Source organism: Cololabis saira, chromosome 16, assembly GCF_033807715.1.
Source record: "Cololabis saira isolate AMF1-May2022 chromosome 16, fColSai1.1, whole genome shotgun sequence".
Taxonomy (NCBI): Eukaryota; Metazoa; Chordata; class Actinopteri; order Beloniformes; family Belonidae; genus Cololabis; species Cololabis saira.
The window spans coordinates 11,116,488-11,131,929 of record NC_084602.1 but is presented as its reverse complement, the minus strand read 5'-3'; the positions used below and the strand labels follow the sequence as shown (position 1 = coordinate 11,131,929).

At 39.9% G+C, this 15,442-nt stretch overlaps 1 protein-coding gene across 1 annotated transcript in view; it reads right to left on the bottom strand.

Moving 5' to 3' along the window:
- Nucleotides 1–5,233: 5,233 nt before the first annotated feature.
- Nucleotides 5,234–15,442, bottom strand: part of myt1lb (myelin transcription factor 1-like, b) — a 209,152-nt gene continuing 198,943 nt past the window's right edge. The window contains exon 23 of the mRNA XM_061743779.1: nucleotides 5,234–7,839. Coding sequence (XP_061599763.1) covers nucleotides 7,699–7,839 — 141 coding nt within the window. The 3' untranslated portion in view covers nucleotides 5,234–7,698. The remainder of the gene's footprint in view (nucleotides 7,840–15,442) is intronic.

Genomic DNA, 15,442 nt, shown 5'->3' with positions numbered 1-15,442 from the left:
TGGGAGGTTTGGAGGGATGGAGGGATGAGGGATGGAGGGATGAGGGATGGAGGGATGGAGGGATGAGGGATGGAGGGATGGAGGGATGAGGGATGGAGGGATGGAGGGATGAGGGATGGAGGGATGGGGGGGCTGGACATATCAGGTAAAATGACTGATGAGCCAATGTTTCCCGCCCTAAACTGGATGAATGGCAGACAAGCTACCACGGTTCCTCAACAGTGTCTTCCTGTAGACGAACTTCCCCGTTTCTAGATTCTGAAAAGTAAAAAAAAAAGAGACGTATTCCACATCTTGAGGTTTAAAGTCAAATTAAAATTTGAATCAGCAAAGCAGTGTCAGAATACCTGAAGCAGGAGCTTTTGCATCTTGATGCCATTGATCGACTCACCTTCCCCTCGGAGGCAGCACTTCTCTTTAGCCAGTGGCATCTCTTTTATTTCTATTTCTTCCAGCTGCTGTGCTGTGTCTCTGTCTGCGTCCATGGAAATCTCTCTCCCAGTATTGTGGGCTGCAGCCGAGAGCTCCATGTGGGACGTCTGCTCTGTCATCTGGAGCTCTTTTTGACAGCAGCCCTCCGTCTCTGCTGCTTCTTCTGAAGGCTCTCTCTCTGTGAGGCCTTTGGAAGACACTTCACTCTTTCACTTTAGCAATGGTCCTCATCTTTTCCTCCAAATCCTTCATTTTTGCCTCCATTTCTATCCTCATGTCATAACGGCCTCTCTTCAGAATCAGAATCAGAATCAGAAAAAGCTTTATTGCCAAGTCAGACATAAATCAGACAAGAGAACTTGACTCCGGTTCACACATCTTATAATCCTGTGCAAAAACATTATGACAACACATACACGTAACTCTTAAGTCTGACACTGAAAAAAGCACCTAATGTGAAAAAAAAGCACCTAATGTGACAAAATCAAAATCATTGGTATATTTGAAACGGATTGTTTAAAAAAATGGAGAAAGAAGAAAAATAAAATGCCGTCCCATAACATGGATTATATGGAAAATAACTAATTTCATATTGCTTTGTTTTATGTCATTAAAAAAAGTGACATTTTAAAATCAATTTGCCACTTAAAGGGCTAAAACGATGAAAATAAATCAACATTTGGATTAGAATTGAAGTCAGATGGAAAAGTGAAAAGAAAATATCAATTTCAAGTATTTTTATATCAGTTTTGGGAAAGGGAATTTTGTCCTTGACATTAAGATTTAGGTTAAACTTGTGTAAAAGTAACTTACCATGCTGGATCGGCTCTGTCCTCTTGACATGGTGATGATGATCCAAGAAATGGGTGAAGCTGCTAAACTATTGTGCTATCCAACAAACGGCTGATTCTCTGACAATTATTATCCATAAAGTTGAACAAAATGTGAAAACTTGAGGCAAAAGCAGACGCACTTGTCCAAACAGACCTATCACATGATGCAATGGATCTCAAATTCAACCTGGAAACAATTGGACTTGACAGCAAAGATACTGATTGGACCACACGTGCAAAAATTAGTACATTCTCTTTAAATTCAGTTTTTTCATGGAAAAATGTAATAAAATTCATCTGATTGTTAGTGGTCTTATTATTAGACAAATACAACCTTAGGCAAACATCAACATAAAACACTTTTCACTGAACCATTCATTTAATCAAAATGAAGCAAACTACTCCGTTCTTCTTTCCAACATTGCTTCAGCTCATTGAGGTTTTTGGACGTTCATGAAGGTCCCACCACAGCATCTCAACCAGGTTCAGATCTGGTTAATACCAAGTTTGGCAAAACCTTAAACCCCCATATAAAAGCTTTTTAATCTTGCAACAGGCGTGTGTGTGTGTGTGTGTGTGTGTGTGTGTGTGTGTGTGTGTGTGTGTGTGTGTGTGTTTGTGTGTTTGTATGTTTCCTTCACCAGCCCCTTGAGACTGTCTATCACATGTTGCTGATTCCTATAAAAAAAAAGAAAAATACTTTGCCAAAGAGGATTAAGATCATTGATGGCAGGACAGAACTGGAAAAAGTGGAACGTGAAAGACCTGGAAAGAAAAGACAAGATAGTGATGGATGCCAATTAAGAGACATTTAAAGACATTTAAAGGACAACCTGGCACTGTATTTACAAACAGAAGAGGACAGAGAGAAGGGGAGGAGCATTCTCTTTACAGTTGTTTCATTCTAGTGTGTGACCTGTGTATGTGCTGTGTGTGTGGAATGTGTCAATAATGTGTGTAGGACGTGAGAATATTGAAGTGCGGGGGAGAGGCAGCATTGATACATGTTAACTACATAGGTGGTGGGCTGGGACATCCACCACCCCCAGCCCACCTCCTGCATGGAACCTGACAGCGGTGGCACAAGGCGACAGCCGACACCTCGAGGCGGCATCGGGCCAGCCATGCAGAAAATAGGAAAAATAAAAACCCAAAACAGCCTCATGGCCCCCTCACTTTGTCAAACACATCACTGGACATTGAGGCCAAATACCTTGGTGTCAGTCTGTAGGACATTGATCCAGAAGCGTAGATGTTTAAGATGCAGTCTCTTGGAAAACATTTTTAAACAACCATAGTCCTGTTATTAGATGATAAGTAATGTAAACTTCTATTAGAGCCGAACCAATGCGAAGATGTATGTTTTGCTATAATTTAAATGTGTTTTAAATACTGTGCATATGATTGAAAAGCTGACAGCTGGACTGGACTCTACTCTGATTCGGATCAATAGCTGACTTGAATCAGTTCAATAGCCGACTTGACTCAGATCAATATTGGACTTGACTTGGTTCATTAGCGGAATTGATTCTGCTCAATTACTGATTTGACTTGGATCAATACCTAACTTGACAGAGTTCAGTAGTTGACTTCACTCGCTTCAATAACTGACTTGAGTCGGCTGAAAAACAGACATGACTCAGTTCAATAGCTGACTTGAATTGGATCAATAGCTGACGTGACTCGGTTCGACAGGTGACTTGTCTCAGATCAATGCCAGACTTGAAGGGATCAATAGTTGACTTCTCCCTGATACAAAGCCGACTCGACTCGCATCAATAGCTGACTCCACTTGGTTCAACAGTCGACTTGAATCAGAATTGAATCATCAATCGTTGACTTGACTTGGATCAACAGCTGATTTCATCCATAGATCAATATGGGACTTGTAATACCACCTAGTCCCACAAGAGGGCACTTTATTGTATCATACACCAGGGACGGGAACACTTTCTTAGGGCCAGTCCCCCTAGTCCTACTTTTCAGCCCTACCCCTAAATTTTGCGCGTTCCTGTGAGGGTAGTGGTGTCCCAATTCCTCTTTGCATCTAGGACTAGTGTGCATAATGAGGGGTAGTGGATATGAATCTAGCCCTACAGAGCTAGGGATTTCAGATGTTGACTTCGTGACCGAGGGCCAGAAAAATTTCCCAGAATGCTTTACGTCATCATTTGCAGACTGAATCAAACAAAAAAACATGGCAGACATTTCTAATTGTTAGTGAATAAAATCAATATTTTGAGTTAGTTTCTGCATAAAAATGAATTTTGATTACATTTCTAGCGAGAAATATATATTTTACTTTCATAATATTCACTCAGTGAATGTACATAATCACTCGCTTGCTCGTTGTTGCGTTGTATCTTCAGATCTCGCCAGAATAAAGGCTGATTTATGGTTCTGCGTTACACCAACGCAGAGCCTACGGCGTAGGGTTTAAAGTGGAACCATAAATCGCCGGCGGCTCTTCTCATCCCCGAAAACATCGGAGCAAATTTCTATTTGGATTAGCTAAGCCCAGGTTGGGGATCTTAACGGTTACTTTTACGCCTGAAAAAATATTAAAACTTAATAAAGTGGCATATTAACAGCACTACAGCGGAAATTAAAACAGCTTTTATCTCTGGGCTTCCTGACATGGTGTGACGTTTGTGCAAACGTAACTACGCAGTCGCTTACGTACTCGAACGTAAACCACGCAGTGACGTAGCAAGTGGTGTCCCAATCCCTAGGGAACATTACAAAGCCCTACGCCTGTGGCTTCATTTTTAGGGTGAAGTGGTAGTGGGTGAGGGCTAGTGGTAGAAAGTAGGGTGAACATTGGGATTGGCCCTTATGGTGCGCTGCTCTCTCATGTGGTGAGAAACAGTGTTGTACATACGGTGACTTTAATCCCTCGGAAAACCTTTGACACTCATGAGATGCTTATAAATGTTTGCCAGTTCTCCCTGGAAACACATCAAAAACAGTACCCAATAATGTTGAAGGAGCAAAGCTGCAGAAACCAGCATGTTGCAGACCTTTCACCTATGACTGTGTGAATGGGATGTTCCAGCTGTGGTGTGAATGCTGTGAACCAGGTTGCTGAGGGGTTTGCTGCCCTCTGCTGGTTCACCTCAAAACTACATCGTAGTTCTGCTGCTAATTACAGTGGAGCTCTCCAGCAACATTTCTATAATCAGTACTCGAGTCGTAAAAGAAAATCAGGGGGGATGGTGGATTTTATCATATGGGGACAGATAATTTGTGCTGATTACAAATAATATAATATATTACAAATAATAGCACTGACCAAAACACCTGCAGAAATACTGCAGGAATGACATAGCAGCAGTTAAATGCAGCCTTCTGTAAACTTTAAATATCCACTGGGCTTACATCTAATACATCAAAACACAACAATAAAAAACAGTTTTCTGAACTTATCAATATGACTCTGTCCTTCACAGGATAAGTAAAATGGATCACTGCAAAAACTCAAAATCTTAACAAGAATATTTGTCTTATTTCTAGTTAAAATGTCTCATTTTTAGTCAAAGAAATCTCATTACACTTAAAACGAGACTCATCACTGGAAAAATTTTTTCACCTGTTTCAAGTAGATTTTCACTTAAAATAAGTAGCAAAAATCTGCCAGTGGAACAAGATTTTTTTGCTTGTAATGAGAAGATAAATCTTGTCCCACTGGCAGATTTTTCTACTTATTTCAAGTGAAAATTTACTTGAAACAGGTGAAAATTGTCAAATAAGTTATTTTTCTGGTGTTATTTTTCTGGTGATGACTCTAAATGTTGAAATAGCAGTAAAACCACATTCATTGATGAAATGACATAAGGGATGGAAAGGGGGGATGGCAGTTTTACAGGGGGGATGATTTGGACAGTTTTTATTTCAGGGGGGGATGCCATCCCCCCTCATCCCCCCTCAACTCCAGTACTGTCTATAATGAATACACAAACAAACTCGTGTTACAGGCCTCTGGCAACACATTTTTTTTTCTTTATTCTGAGTAAGATGTGTCAACATCCAGCATGACAAAAATTGTACAAAGTTCACAATTTATAAATGAAATATCACAGCAACTTGTGATCTCACACATTTATAGCAAAATTAAAATGTCAACAAATCCATGCTGTGTAGTACAAAAATAAATCAAACTTCAGTTCCACAGAGTGCACAATATTTTATACAAAATCCTGTCTTTGTTAATGGTCACTGAAATGAACCTCAAAATAAACAGGCTCAACCAAAATAATAAACTCTGATGAATTCACAATAATTTATATGAAAATTGAGCATTCTAAATATGTGACGACCTTTTAGTGTTCCCTATGGATAGTCACAGATAACTCTTCTCAGGTTTGTAGTTATGTACCAACGTCAGATGAGCAGCCGGTTTTGTGCTTTAAAATCCCTTTTTCCTTTTTCATTGATAATGAGAATCAATTCAAAAACTGATACTAGCTTTTACTCTACTGAAGCATAACTATACTGGCAAAAAGCTGCAGACACGATGCTGTGGAGAAAGGCGTACGCAGTCATGGATGATGGGTAGTAGAGTCCTGGAAGGGGACTGTAAAGTACAACGGATGAGATTCAGTCAGATGAGCCACAAGCACCTTTTGCATCAACTCTCAAAAAAGGCAAATTCTGAACATGATGGCTAACAACTAGGACAGAATGGAGGGGTGCGCGCTCTCAAGCAGACGGATGTGACGCTGGATTGTATCACCCCTTGAAGCCTTCGCCTCTTCTGCTTTTTTTTTGTCTTGAACCTTTAATTGATTGATTATTTAATCCTTTGTACAGTGATTAGATATAAAGTGCTGCTGGGGGATAACTTCATCTTCCTAAAACATAGCAAAAATGAAAGAACTCGGTTAATGTTTTTACACTTGATAACAGCCTACAGTATAACTGCTATGGTTATAGTCATCCTTTTGTCAGATTTTCAAAGTCCCTGTTCTTCCTCTCTGCCTCTCCGTGGTTGTAACTCCACATCTGCAGTGGCTCCGAGCAGCTGGTTGCTCCAATCATGTGCCAAAGAGGTCACCTGGAAAATTGCACGCCGCCATATGTAAGGATAATATCATCAAGGACAAGTGCAAATAGTCGACTGGCACATAAGTGGGGACAGTGACCCTGTAAGTCCCGCCGTCATACTCTATAAATACTCTTTACAAAACCCTCAGAAACCCTCTCCGCAGGTTCTCAGGTACTGCTTTTAGCTTCTGCAAGAACATCAAAACATGGAAACGAAGGTGTCCCTGTGCAAAATCGTACAGAAAAAAAGTGGAACTCATATACTTTTGTTTCTAAAACTCAATGTCCAGGTTCCCTCCTCTTTTTTAAAAAGACTTTTGTATTAAAAGATTTGTATAAAAATCAATATTTTACATAGGCTATATTAAAAAGACTCATGTTACCCCGCTATGCTTATAAACAAGAAATTGCATATTCCCAACTTTTTATTTTCCTTTGCAGATTGCATCACCTCCTATAAACAAATGATTACTATATTGCTGAGATATTTCTTGATCCTAGCAACACAAAATTGAGCAGATTGGATACTAGAAAGGCTAGTGTGGCCTCTTTAGGTCATTGTCTTTACATCTTTTCTACCTCGAACTAATCAATGATGAGCATGCGTGATATGTCCCTCAAGGGATGAGTCGGCTCTCTTAGATACAGTTTTGGGATTTCCACCATCGGGTTTCCGTGTAATGATGTTTACAATATAACTGTTCATTCATACATTCATACATACATCAGGTCAGTTTCCTCTTCGGATTCATATACAGCACCGTTTTAAAAACCTCCACCAACAGCGACACTTCCCACCAAACCTAAACAGAAACATTTCTCTAGCATTTTCAGAAAATAAAGCGATTTGCAAACCAGTTCCTGCACTTTGACAGTCTACACGCAAGAAGAAAAGGACGAAGAAGAGAAAAAAAAAAACATCTAAAATTATCAAGTCCAAAATCACCCACAGAGGAGAAAAATAAGTAGCTTCCTCCTGCCTCGTAGCTTGTTTTCTACATTTTTGTTTCGCTGTCCATGTTTTGCATCTAAAATGCAGTAAAAAGAACCTCTGTTATCATTAGCTTACTGTTCAGAAATATACACTAAAAATGTGCATACATGAGCAGCTAGAAACATTACATGATGCTATGTCAGCTCATATGAAAACGTACAAAATGTGAATGTCCTCAAAAACTATTTTGCGATTTACTCCTTGTTCTCCCTCAAAGCAAGATCCAGAAAGAAAAGAGAGAAAAGTTATCTGGCCATCTTATTCATAAAACCTCTTTCTTTTTTTTTTAAAGAACAGAATTTAGAGTATATAACACTATATAAGTTACTGCACCGAACCGAGGAGGTGAAAGCGTCAGTGCCACGTCTGCTCCTGCAGGGGGCGCTCAGCAGATCCTCACACCTGGATCCCCTGAACGGCTTGCTTGATGTTTTCCAGCAGGGCCTTGTTCTCCGCACTCTGGTACTGCTCTTGGTTCGTGTACATGTCTGTCAGAGTGGTGACGTAGGCGTCAAAGTTCTGCTCGCTTAAGGCGTCCTGTGAGACAGAATAACAAGAACGTTGGCAGTGGAAACCAGCATGAAGAGAGATGTCATGTTCAAAATCTAGTAACACCTCTATTCAGTACTCGAGTTGTAAAATAAAATCAGGGGGGGATGGTGGATTTTATCATATGGTGACAGATAATTTGTGCTGATTACAAATAATATAATATATTACAAATAATACCACTGACCAAAACACCTGCAGAAATACTGCAGGAATGACATAGCAGCAGTTAAATGCAGCCTTCTGTAAGCTTTAAATATCCACTGGGCTTAAATACAAATACATCAAAACACAACAATAAAAAACAGTTTTCTGAACTTATCAATATGACTCTGTCCTTCACAGGATAAGTAAAATGGATCACTGCAAAAACTCAAAATAAGAATATTTGTCCTATTTCTAGTTAAAATGTATCATTTTAGTAAAAAAAATCTTATTACACTTAAAACAAGACTCATCACTGGAAAAAAACAACAATTTTCCCCTGTTTCAAGTAGATTTTCACTTGAAATAAGTAGAAAAATCTGCCAGTGGAACAAGATTTTTTTGCTTGTAATGAGAAGATAAATCTTGTCCCACTGGCAGATTTTTCTACTTATTTCAAATGAAAATTTACTTGAAACAGGTGAAAATTTTCAAATAAGTTATTTTTCTGGTGATGACTCTAAATGTTGAAATAGCAGTAAAACCACATTCATTGATGAAATGACATAAGGGATGGAAAGGGGGGAAGGCAGTTTTACAGGGGGGATGATTTTGACCGTTTTTATTTCAGGGGGGATGCCATCCCCCCTCATCCCCCCTCATCTCGAGTACTGTTTATACTCCTGCGCTATTGTTTGCGTCGCTGAGTAATTACAGCACCCACTGCTAGGTGGCATGTAGGATCTTTGTTTGAAGCACCGTAGCTCACAGTACCGAGTTTCCTTTCACTTACTTCCTGTATGTAGCTCAAACTTTGCAACAGAGCAAATAAAGTATATTTTACATGAGTTGGATCTGATAAAAGCTGACCGTTTTTACAGACACTGCAGCAAACTATCGTTCTACTTGACTGGAAAACAAAAAAGAAAAAATAGCTGCGGGAAATTCAAAATTGAATTTAAAAATTAAGATAACCAATGACGTTGTTTGTGGTCCGTGTCAACGTGACATGAAGTCAGAAAACTTTGGAGGTGCACGTTGGGCGACACAGCTCTGCAGAGCGGGGTTGTGTTGATGGAGAGGCTCTGCATCACAACGCCATTGATTGGATGGAGAAGCTTTAATAAAACTTCAGTGCTTCCCGATCATTTATGAGGGTGAGTGGTCAAATGAATTGATCATCAGCAGGTGTGCAGACCTCTATACAAGCTACAAGCAGTAAAAAAGTAAATAAAAGAGGATGACAAAAATAGCGTAGCATCATGTTTAGCGAGTCCAAACAAAAAAGCGGCGCACAAAAGAGAAAAGAAAAAAAGCGACATGATGGTATTAAAGTAAAAACAAATCGATTTTTTAAATACTGCAACCAAGGAAAAAGCCAGCGTCCCGCTGGATGGTAGCTTTCCAGTTACCTGATGTGTGCTTTTGTTTAGGGCAGCGGTGAGGGCATAAAAAACTTTTGCACCGGGGCCGATCACCATGATGTTACACCACTGATACAAGCAGAGCATGGTTGCTGGTTTGGCGCATTATGGTGTGTGTTTAACACAATGCCAAGTGTGAAATACATCAGCAATGATCTAAGAGGAGCAACTGTTGCTCCACGCCAGACTGGAAAGGGTTTTAGAATCATTTCCAATCTGTTTGGAGGTCAAAGTTCAACAGTGAGAAAGATGATACACAAGTGGAAGACAGTTGTCAATCTTCCCAGGATTGGACATCCCAGCAGATTCAACCCCACATCAGACCAAGCAATGACCAGACGTAAAGGGGAAAAAACCCAAGTGTTCTGGCATCCGACGCGACTTCGCTTGGCACCACTATGGCAGGGAGCAGTTCAAGTTTTGACGCATAGGTAAGCTTAAACTCAAACTTAGTATGTTCCTTAGAAGAATTACATGTCCTTTTTTTTGCATACAACTACGATCGATAACTGCTGTCCTAACGCCCTCCCTAAACGCAGAACGCAGTTTTTTTGTGTTTTTCTATTAAACTACGCCTCGTTTTGGCTAAAGTTTAACCCGGTTTGGTGTCGTGCGATTGGGTTCAGAGAACGACCCATAACACTCGTGTGTACAGACGTGTGTAGACGTGTTAAAGAGCTAAAGCCACAGATTTGTTTTCTTTATTGTTGTAATCTGTGCTTTCAATAAATCTGACATTGTTTATTATAAAACAGACTGATTTTTTGCTTGTGTAGTTGAAAAATACATGAGAACAGGACCTTGAAAAAAATAATCGCATATTAAATCGCAATCGAAATATGGAGGAAAGAAATCGCAATTAGATTATTTTCAAAAATCGTTCAGCCCTAGTAATGGCATATATGCTACCGTGATGAGGAGGGGAGAAAAGAGATCTGATTGGTATGAGTAATCTGGCTGTGCATTGATTGGCAGCACCCGAAATCTGACCAATCAGAATGGTGTGTGTGCAGGCAGGCTCTCGCAGAGATTTCAATTTTTCATCCAAAAGACATCACAAATCAGGAGCGAGCAAGAGAAGAAAAAAAGCAAAAGACGAGGAAAGTCGTGCTTCACTTGAAGGTGGGATCTTGTTGAAATAAAACTTTGTAGCACAAACATCTGAGCTGCCACTCAGATAGGAATCTGTCTCCAGTCTCTGTCTAGACTGGAGAAGCAACATTTATTGAACGCCTTGTTAACGCCCTCTGCATTCACCTCTGTTGAAGAAGAGTGGTAAAATGACCAGTTGGTTGTATATAAGCTACAAACTTTAGCCAATATATAATACATTGTCTATAGTTTTATGTCAATTTAAACTGTTAAGAAGTTTGACTATTTTTAATGAGATAAATGTGCATCTGCAAAAGGCACACGTGTGTGTTTAGCTCTGATTTCAGACCTGCAAGACCTGCTTTCTGTTTTTTTTTTCTGCCTCCAGTCTCCTGCAGTCGGGTCCTGCGCTTCCTGACCCATGACAGTGAGGTGAAGGTGGCAGGATTAGATAGAAAGGGGACATTCACCAAGAGCTTGGTCTGTTTAAGCAAAAAGTAGTTGTTGCTTATTTGTGACACTTTATCAGATAATCATTGATCACGTCTTTGTTGAGCTAGCAGCCAAAAACTAACAAAGAGGACGGAACATCAAACTTTGGCAGCAGTGGTCCAACCTCATCTTTTCTCTCTTCAACACAGAATGATTTTGGTTCCTCAAGATTTTACTAGATTTCTTTTATGAAGGCAGCAGAAAGTGCTTTGAATTTGATAGGAACAAAACCAATCAGAGAAACAGGTTTTGCAGTAAAAACTTGTTAGCAGTTCTGCCACGTCTTGTAAATGGTTATTCTGAATAGTCTCTATAAGTCTCCTGTAAAGCCCAAACGCCGACTGCTGCAACTGGTTCAGCAAGTTCTATACCGGTGCAAATGGCTGTGAATGGGAGGGGGACCAGACCCATTTCATGAGAGAATTTTGCAAAGTGACCGGGTTAGATATCACTGGTCTGGCCAGAATATTCTGATTGCTGTATTTGAAAACAACTGGCCGGGCCACAGAAGCCTGTAGTGTGTTTGATCGGTCGTGTTCTGGGTCTCTGGAAAGCGCTTAGCGACAACTTGTGTATTAATAGACGCTATATAAATACATTTCATTGAATTGATCCAAAAGAGAAAAACAGGAGACTGAGCTCCAAAATGGAAGAACAATTTTGATTATTTTAAAATCTGATCAGGGTCTGTGATGTCACAGTACCCAAAAAATACCCAATAGCTGACTGAACGACATTCAGACTTGAGTTTCAATTTGAAAGCCACATCAGACAGCCAGATATGCTCCGAAGCCTTGTTTTCTATATGTCCTCTTTTTTGGAAATGGGTCTGTATTTTACACACAAAAGCAGCTCGCTGGTTGGGTTTTGAAATGTGTGAGCATTTGCAGCTGCTCAACGGTGCACGCGTTACTGAAAGCTGCTGGATGCGGTTCCTGGTCCTGCAGCTTCTGTGTTTGCTGCAGCGCTGCGTGATGGACCCGCCAGACACAAAGCAACAACAGCTCTGCTGAATGCCATTACCTCAGCGGGGGACTCCTGCTGAGCGGCCTGAACGCGAGCATTAAGGCCAGTGACGCACATCTCTGTGATGCAGGCGTTTGTGTGCTCTGTGCTCTCCGTCAGAATTCAGTTACCATAACTACAACCTCGGAGAGAGAGAGAGCCGGGGCTCTGAGGGGACGTCTAAATGAAGTGTACTCTTACACTGACACATTACAATAAAATTATACTGTTAATTAACGCAGCAAAACCCAGAATTGGATTGTAATCAGTTAGTTAATTAGTTTTTAAGCTCTTGGAAAAAACAAATAATCGAGTCCCAGCTGTGAAATGTAAATTACACTTGGATGGCCAGTAGGGGGCAGCACGATTAACACATTTATATTTTTACTCAGGTTTTGGGAGTTAAACATGAGCAAAATTCTTACTACTCGTGGTTCCATATATTTTTGTCAGATGGCTTTAAAACCACATCATAGTTGCAGTTTCATCCAGATGGAGTAAAAACAGGCTGCTCTGACATGCTTCCTGCAGTCATTACATCTGCTATCCATCATCTTCAGATGGCGTTCATGAAAAGCTCAGCCAGTTCTTGAGAGGGAAACTTCAGACTTTCTTCCTGATAAAACACCTAACGACCTAATAGGTGCCAACTTTCATGGGGACGTATTCTGTGGAGTAAAGTAATCCAGTGTGACTGGGATTTGTGAAGTTTGAATTCAACCTCTACTGATCCAGCGTGTTGCAGCACAACCCACGTCACCAGTGGTTCAGTGTAGGGCTGTTCAATTTTGCCCAAAAATAAAATCTCGATTTTTTTCTCTCAAAATCCGATTTTCGATTACGATTATTTTGTGAATTGACAAAAGGCAAAGAAATGATTTCAAATATGCTGTTTTTTTATTGAACATTTGCCCCATTGGGCTTTAAGTGCAAACTTTGCTCTTATTAAACCAAAAATGAATGAATAAAGTGCAAAACTCTGTAAAATAAGTTGAAAAAAAAGTTTTAAAAAATATAATAAAATATAAAGTTTTATCTCTGAAAAAAAAAAATCAGCAAATCAGCACTTGCAAACATACAGTAAGTTATATTTCCAATTAAATAAAACAAGACATTTTCTAATTAAACTAAACTGGGTCTTTGCATGCTAAATAATAATGCAACCCATGAAGGAGGTAGAGGTGTGTAATGTCAGTCATTACATTTGCTGTTCACATTTGCAAGTTTTTTGCAAGGAACACGAGCCGGTCTACCGCATCAGGCTTGAGGGATGCCCGGTGGCATGTTACAACGCCCCCTCCTACACTAAAGAGCCCCCCGATGGGGCACTTGTCGCAGGTATTGAGAGGTATTTCCATCAATCATTAATATGGTATCAATCATTAATATGTGTGCAGACAAGGTTAAAAAAAAAATAAAATAAAAAAAAAATAAAATTTTTGAAAAATCGATTTTGCGAATTTTCACATTTTAACATCGTTCTAATTACATAATCGCGATTACGATTTAAAATCGATTAATCGAACAGCCCTAGTTCAGTGGTTTGTCGACTGGAGTCTTTCCTGGTGTAATTATGGCAGCTGTATAGATTTTGTCATATAATATAACGATATTAGTCGAGATCCACTGCATGTAGCCTAATGATGTTATATTCACTGCAAAAACTCAAATTTTAAATCTTACCAGGAATATTTGTCTTATTTCTAGTTAAAATGTTTCATTTTTAGTCAAAAAATCTCATTACACTTAAAACAAACGTCATTACCAGAAAAATAACTTGTTATTTGACAATTTTCACCTGTTTCAAGTAAATTTTCATTTGAAATAAGTAGGAAAATCTGCCAGTGGGACAAGATTTATCTTCTCATTACAAGCAAAAAAATCCTGTTCCACTGGCAGATTTTTCTACTTATTTTAAGTAAAAATCTACTTGAAACAGGTGAAGATTGTTGTTTTTTTTCCCAGTGATGAGTCTTGTTTTTAAGTGTAATGAGATTTTTTTTGACTAAAAATGAGACATTTTAACTAGAAATAAGACAAATATTCTTGTAAAGATGTTGAGTTTTTGCAGTGTTGGTGGGATAACAATGAAGAAATGGATCAGCCTTAAGCTTCACATGGAGCCCAATAAAACCAAGAGGTTGGGGATGGAGAGCTGTGGCGATGGCATGACATTCGTAATCACATCCTGTAAGAAACTTTCTATCTTGCGTCAGGCTCAAATACTAGTCTGACGTCACAAAACGGCAAGCTCCTGTTACGTTCAATGTTCAGTTTACAGTTACCGTGGCAACTTAAGCATGCAGCCCTACATCATGTCACGTGTTGTTACTGTAGAATATGATAACCTGCTTCCAATTCAATATTTCAAGTTTGTTACGAAGATAGTAAACGATTTAAAAAAAACACAAGACCTTAACCACACATCCTGGGATCAATACCTGAAAATTAATTATTATTATTACCTTGTTTTATTCTGTTGACATCAACCTGACAAGGGACTGCGTATGAAAATTAGTCTGTTGGCCATATCTGGCATATTTACATTCATGTATGTACTTCTTTTAACCCTTGTGCTGTCTTCGGGTCAAGGAAGGAGGAAGAGAAGAAGGGAGGAAAGAAGGAAGGAAGAATGAAAAGAAGGAAAGAAAGAAGGAAGGAAGGCAGAAAAGAAGGAAGGAAGGAAGGAAGGAAGGAAGGAAGGAAGGAAGGAAGGAAGGATGGAAGGGAGAAAACAAGGAAAGAAGGAAGGAAGGGAGAAAAGAGGAAGGGAAGAAGGAAGGAGAGAGCAGGAGGAAAGGAAGGAAGGAAGGAGGAAGGAAGGAGGAAGGAAGGAAGGAAGGAAGGAAGGGAGAAGGAAGGAAGGAAAGAAGGGAGAAGGAAGGGAGAAAACAAGGAAAGAAGGAAGGAAGGGAGAAAAGAGGAAGGGGAGAAGGAAGGAGAGAGCAGGAGGAAAGGAAGGAAGGAAGGAGGAAGGAAGGAGGAAGGAAGGAAGGAAGGAAGGAAGGAAGGGAGAAGGAAGGAAGGAAAGAAGGGAGAAGGAAGGGAGAAAACAAGGAAAGAAGGAAGGAAGGGAGAAAAGAGGAAGGGGAGAAGGAAGGAGAGAACAGGAGGAAAGAAGGAAGGAAGGGAAAAAAGAAGGAAGGAAGGAAGGGAGAAGGAAGGAAGGAAGGAAGGAAGGACGGAAGGATGGAGGGAAGGAAGGAAAGAAGGAAGGAAGGATGAAAGGAAGGAAGGAAGGAAGGAAGGAAGGAAGGAAGGAAGGGAGAAAAGAAGGAAGGGAGGAGAGAAGGAAGGAAGGATGGAAGGAAAGAAGGAAGGAAGGATGAAAGGAAGGAAGGAAGGAAGGAAGGAAAGAAGGAAGGAAGGAAGGAAGGAAGGAAGGAAGGAAGGAAGGAAGGAAGGAAGGAAGGAAGGAAGGAAGGAAGGAAGGA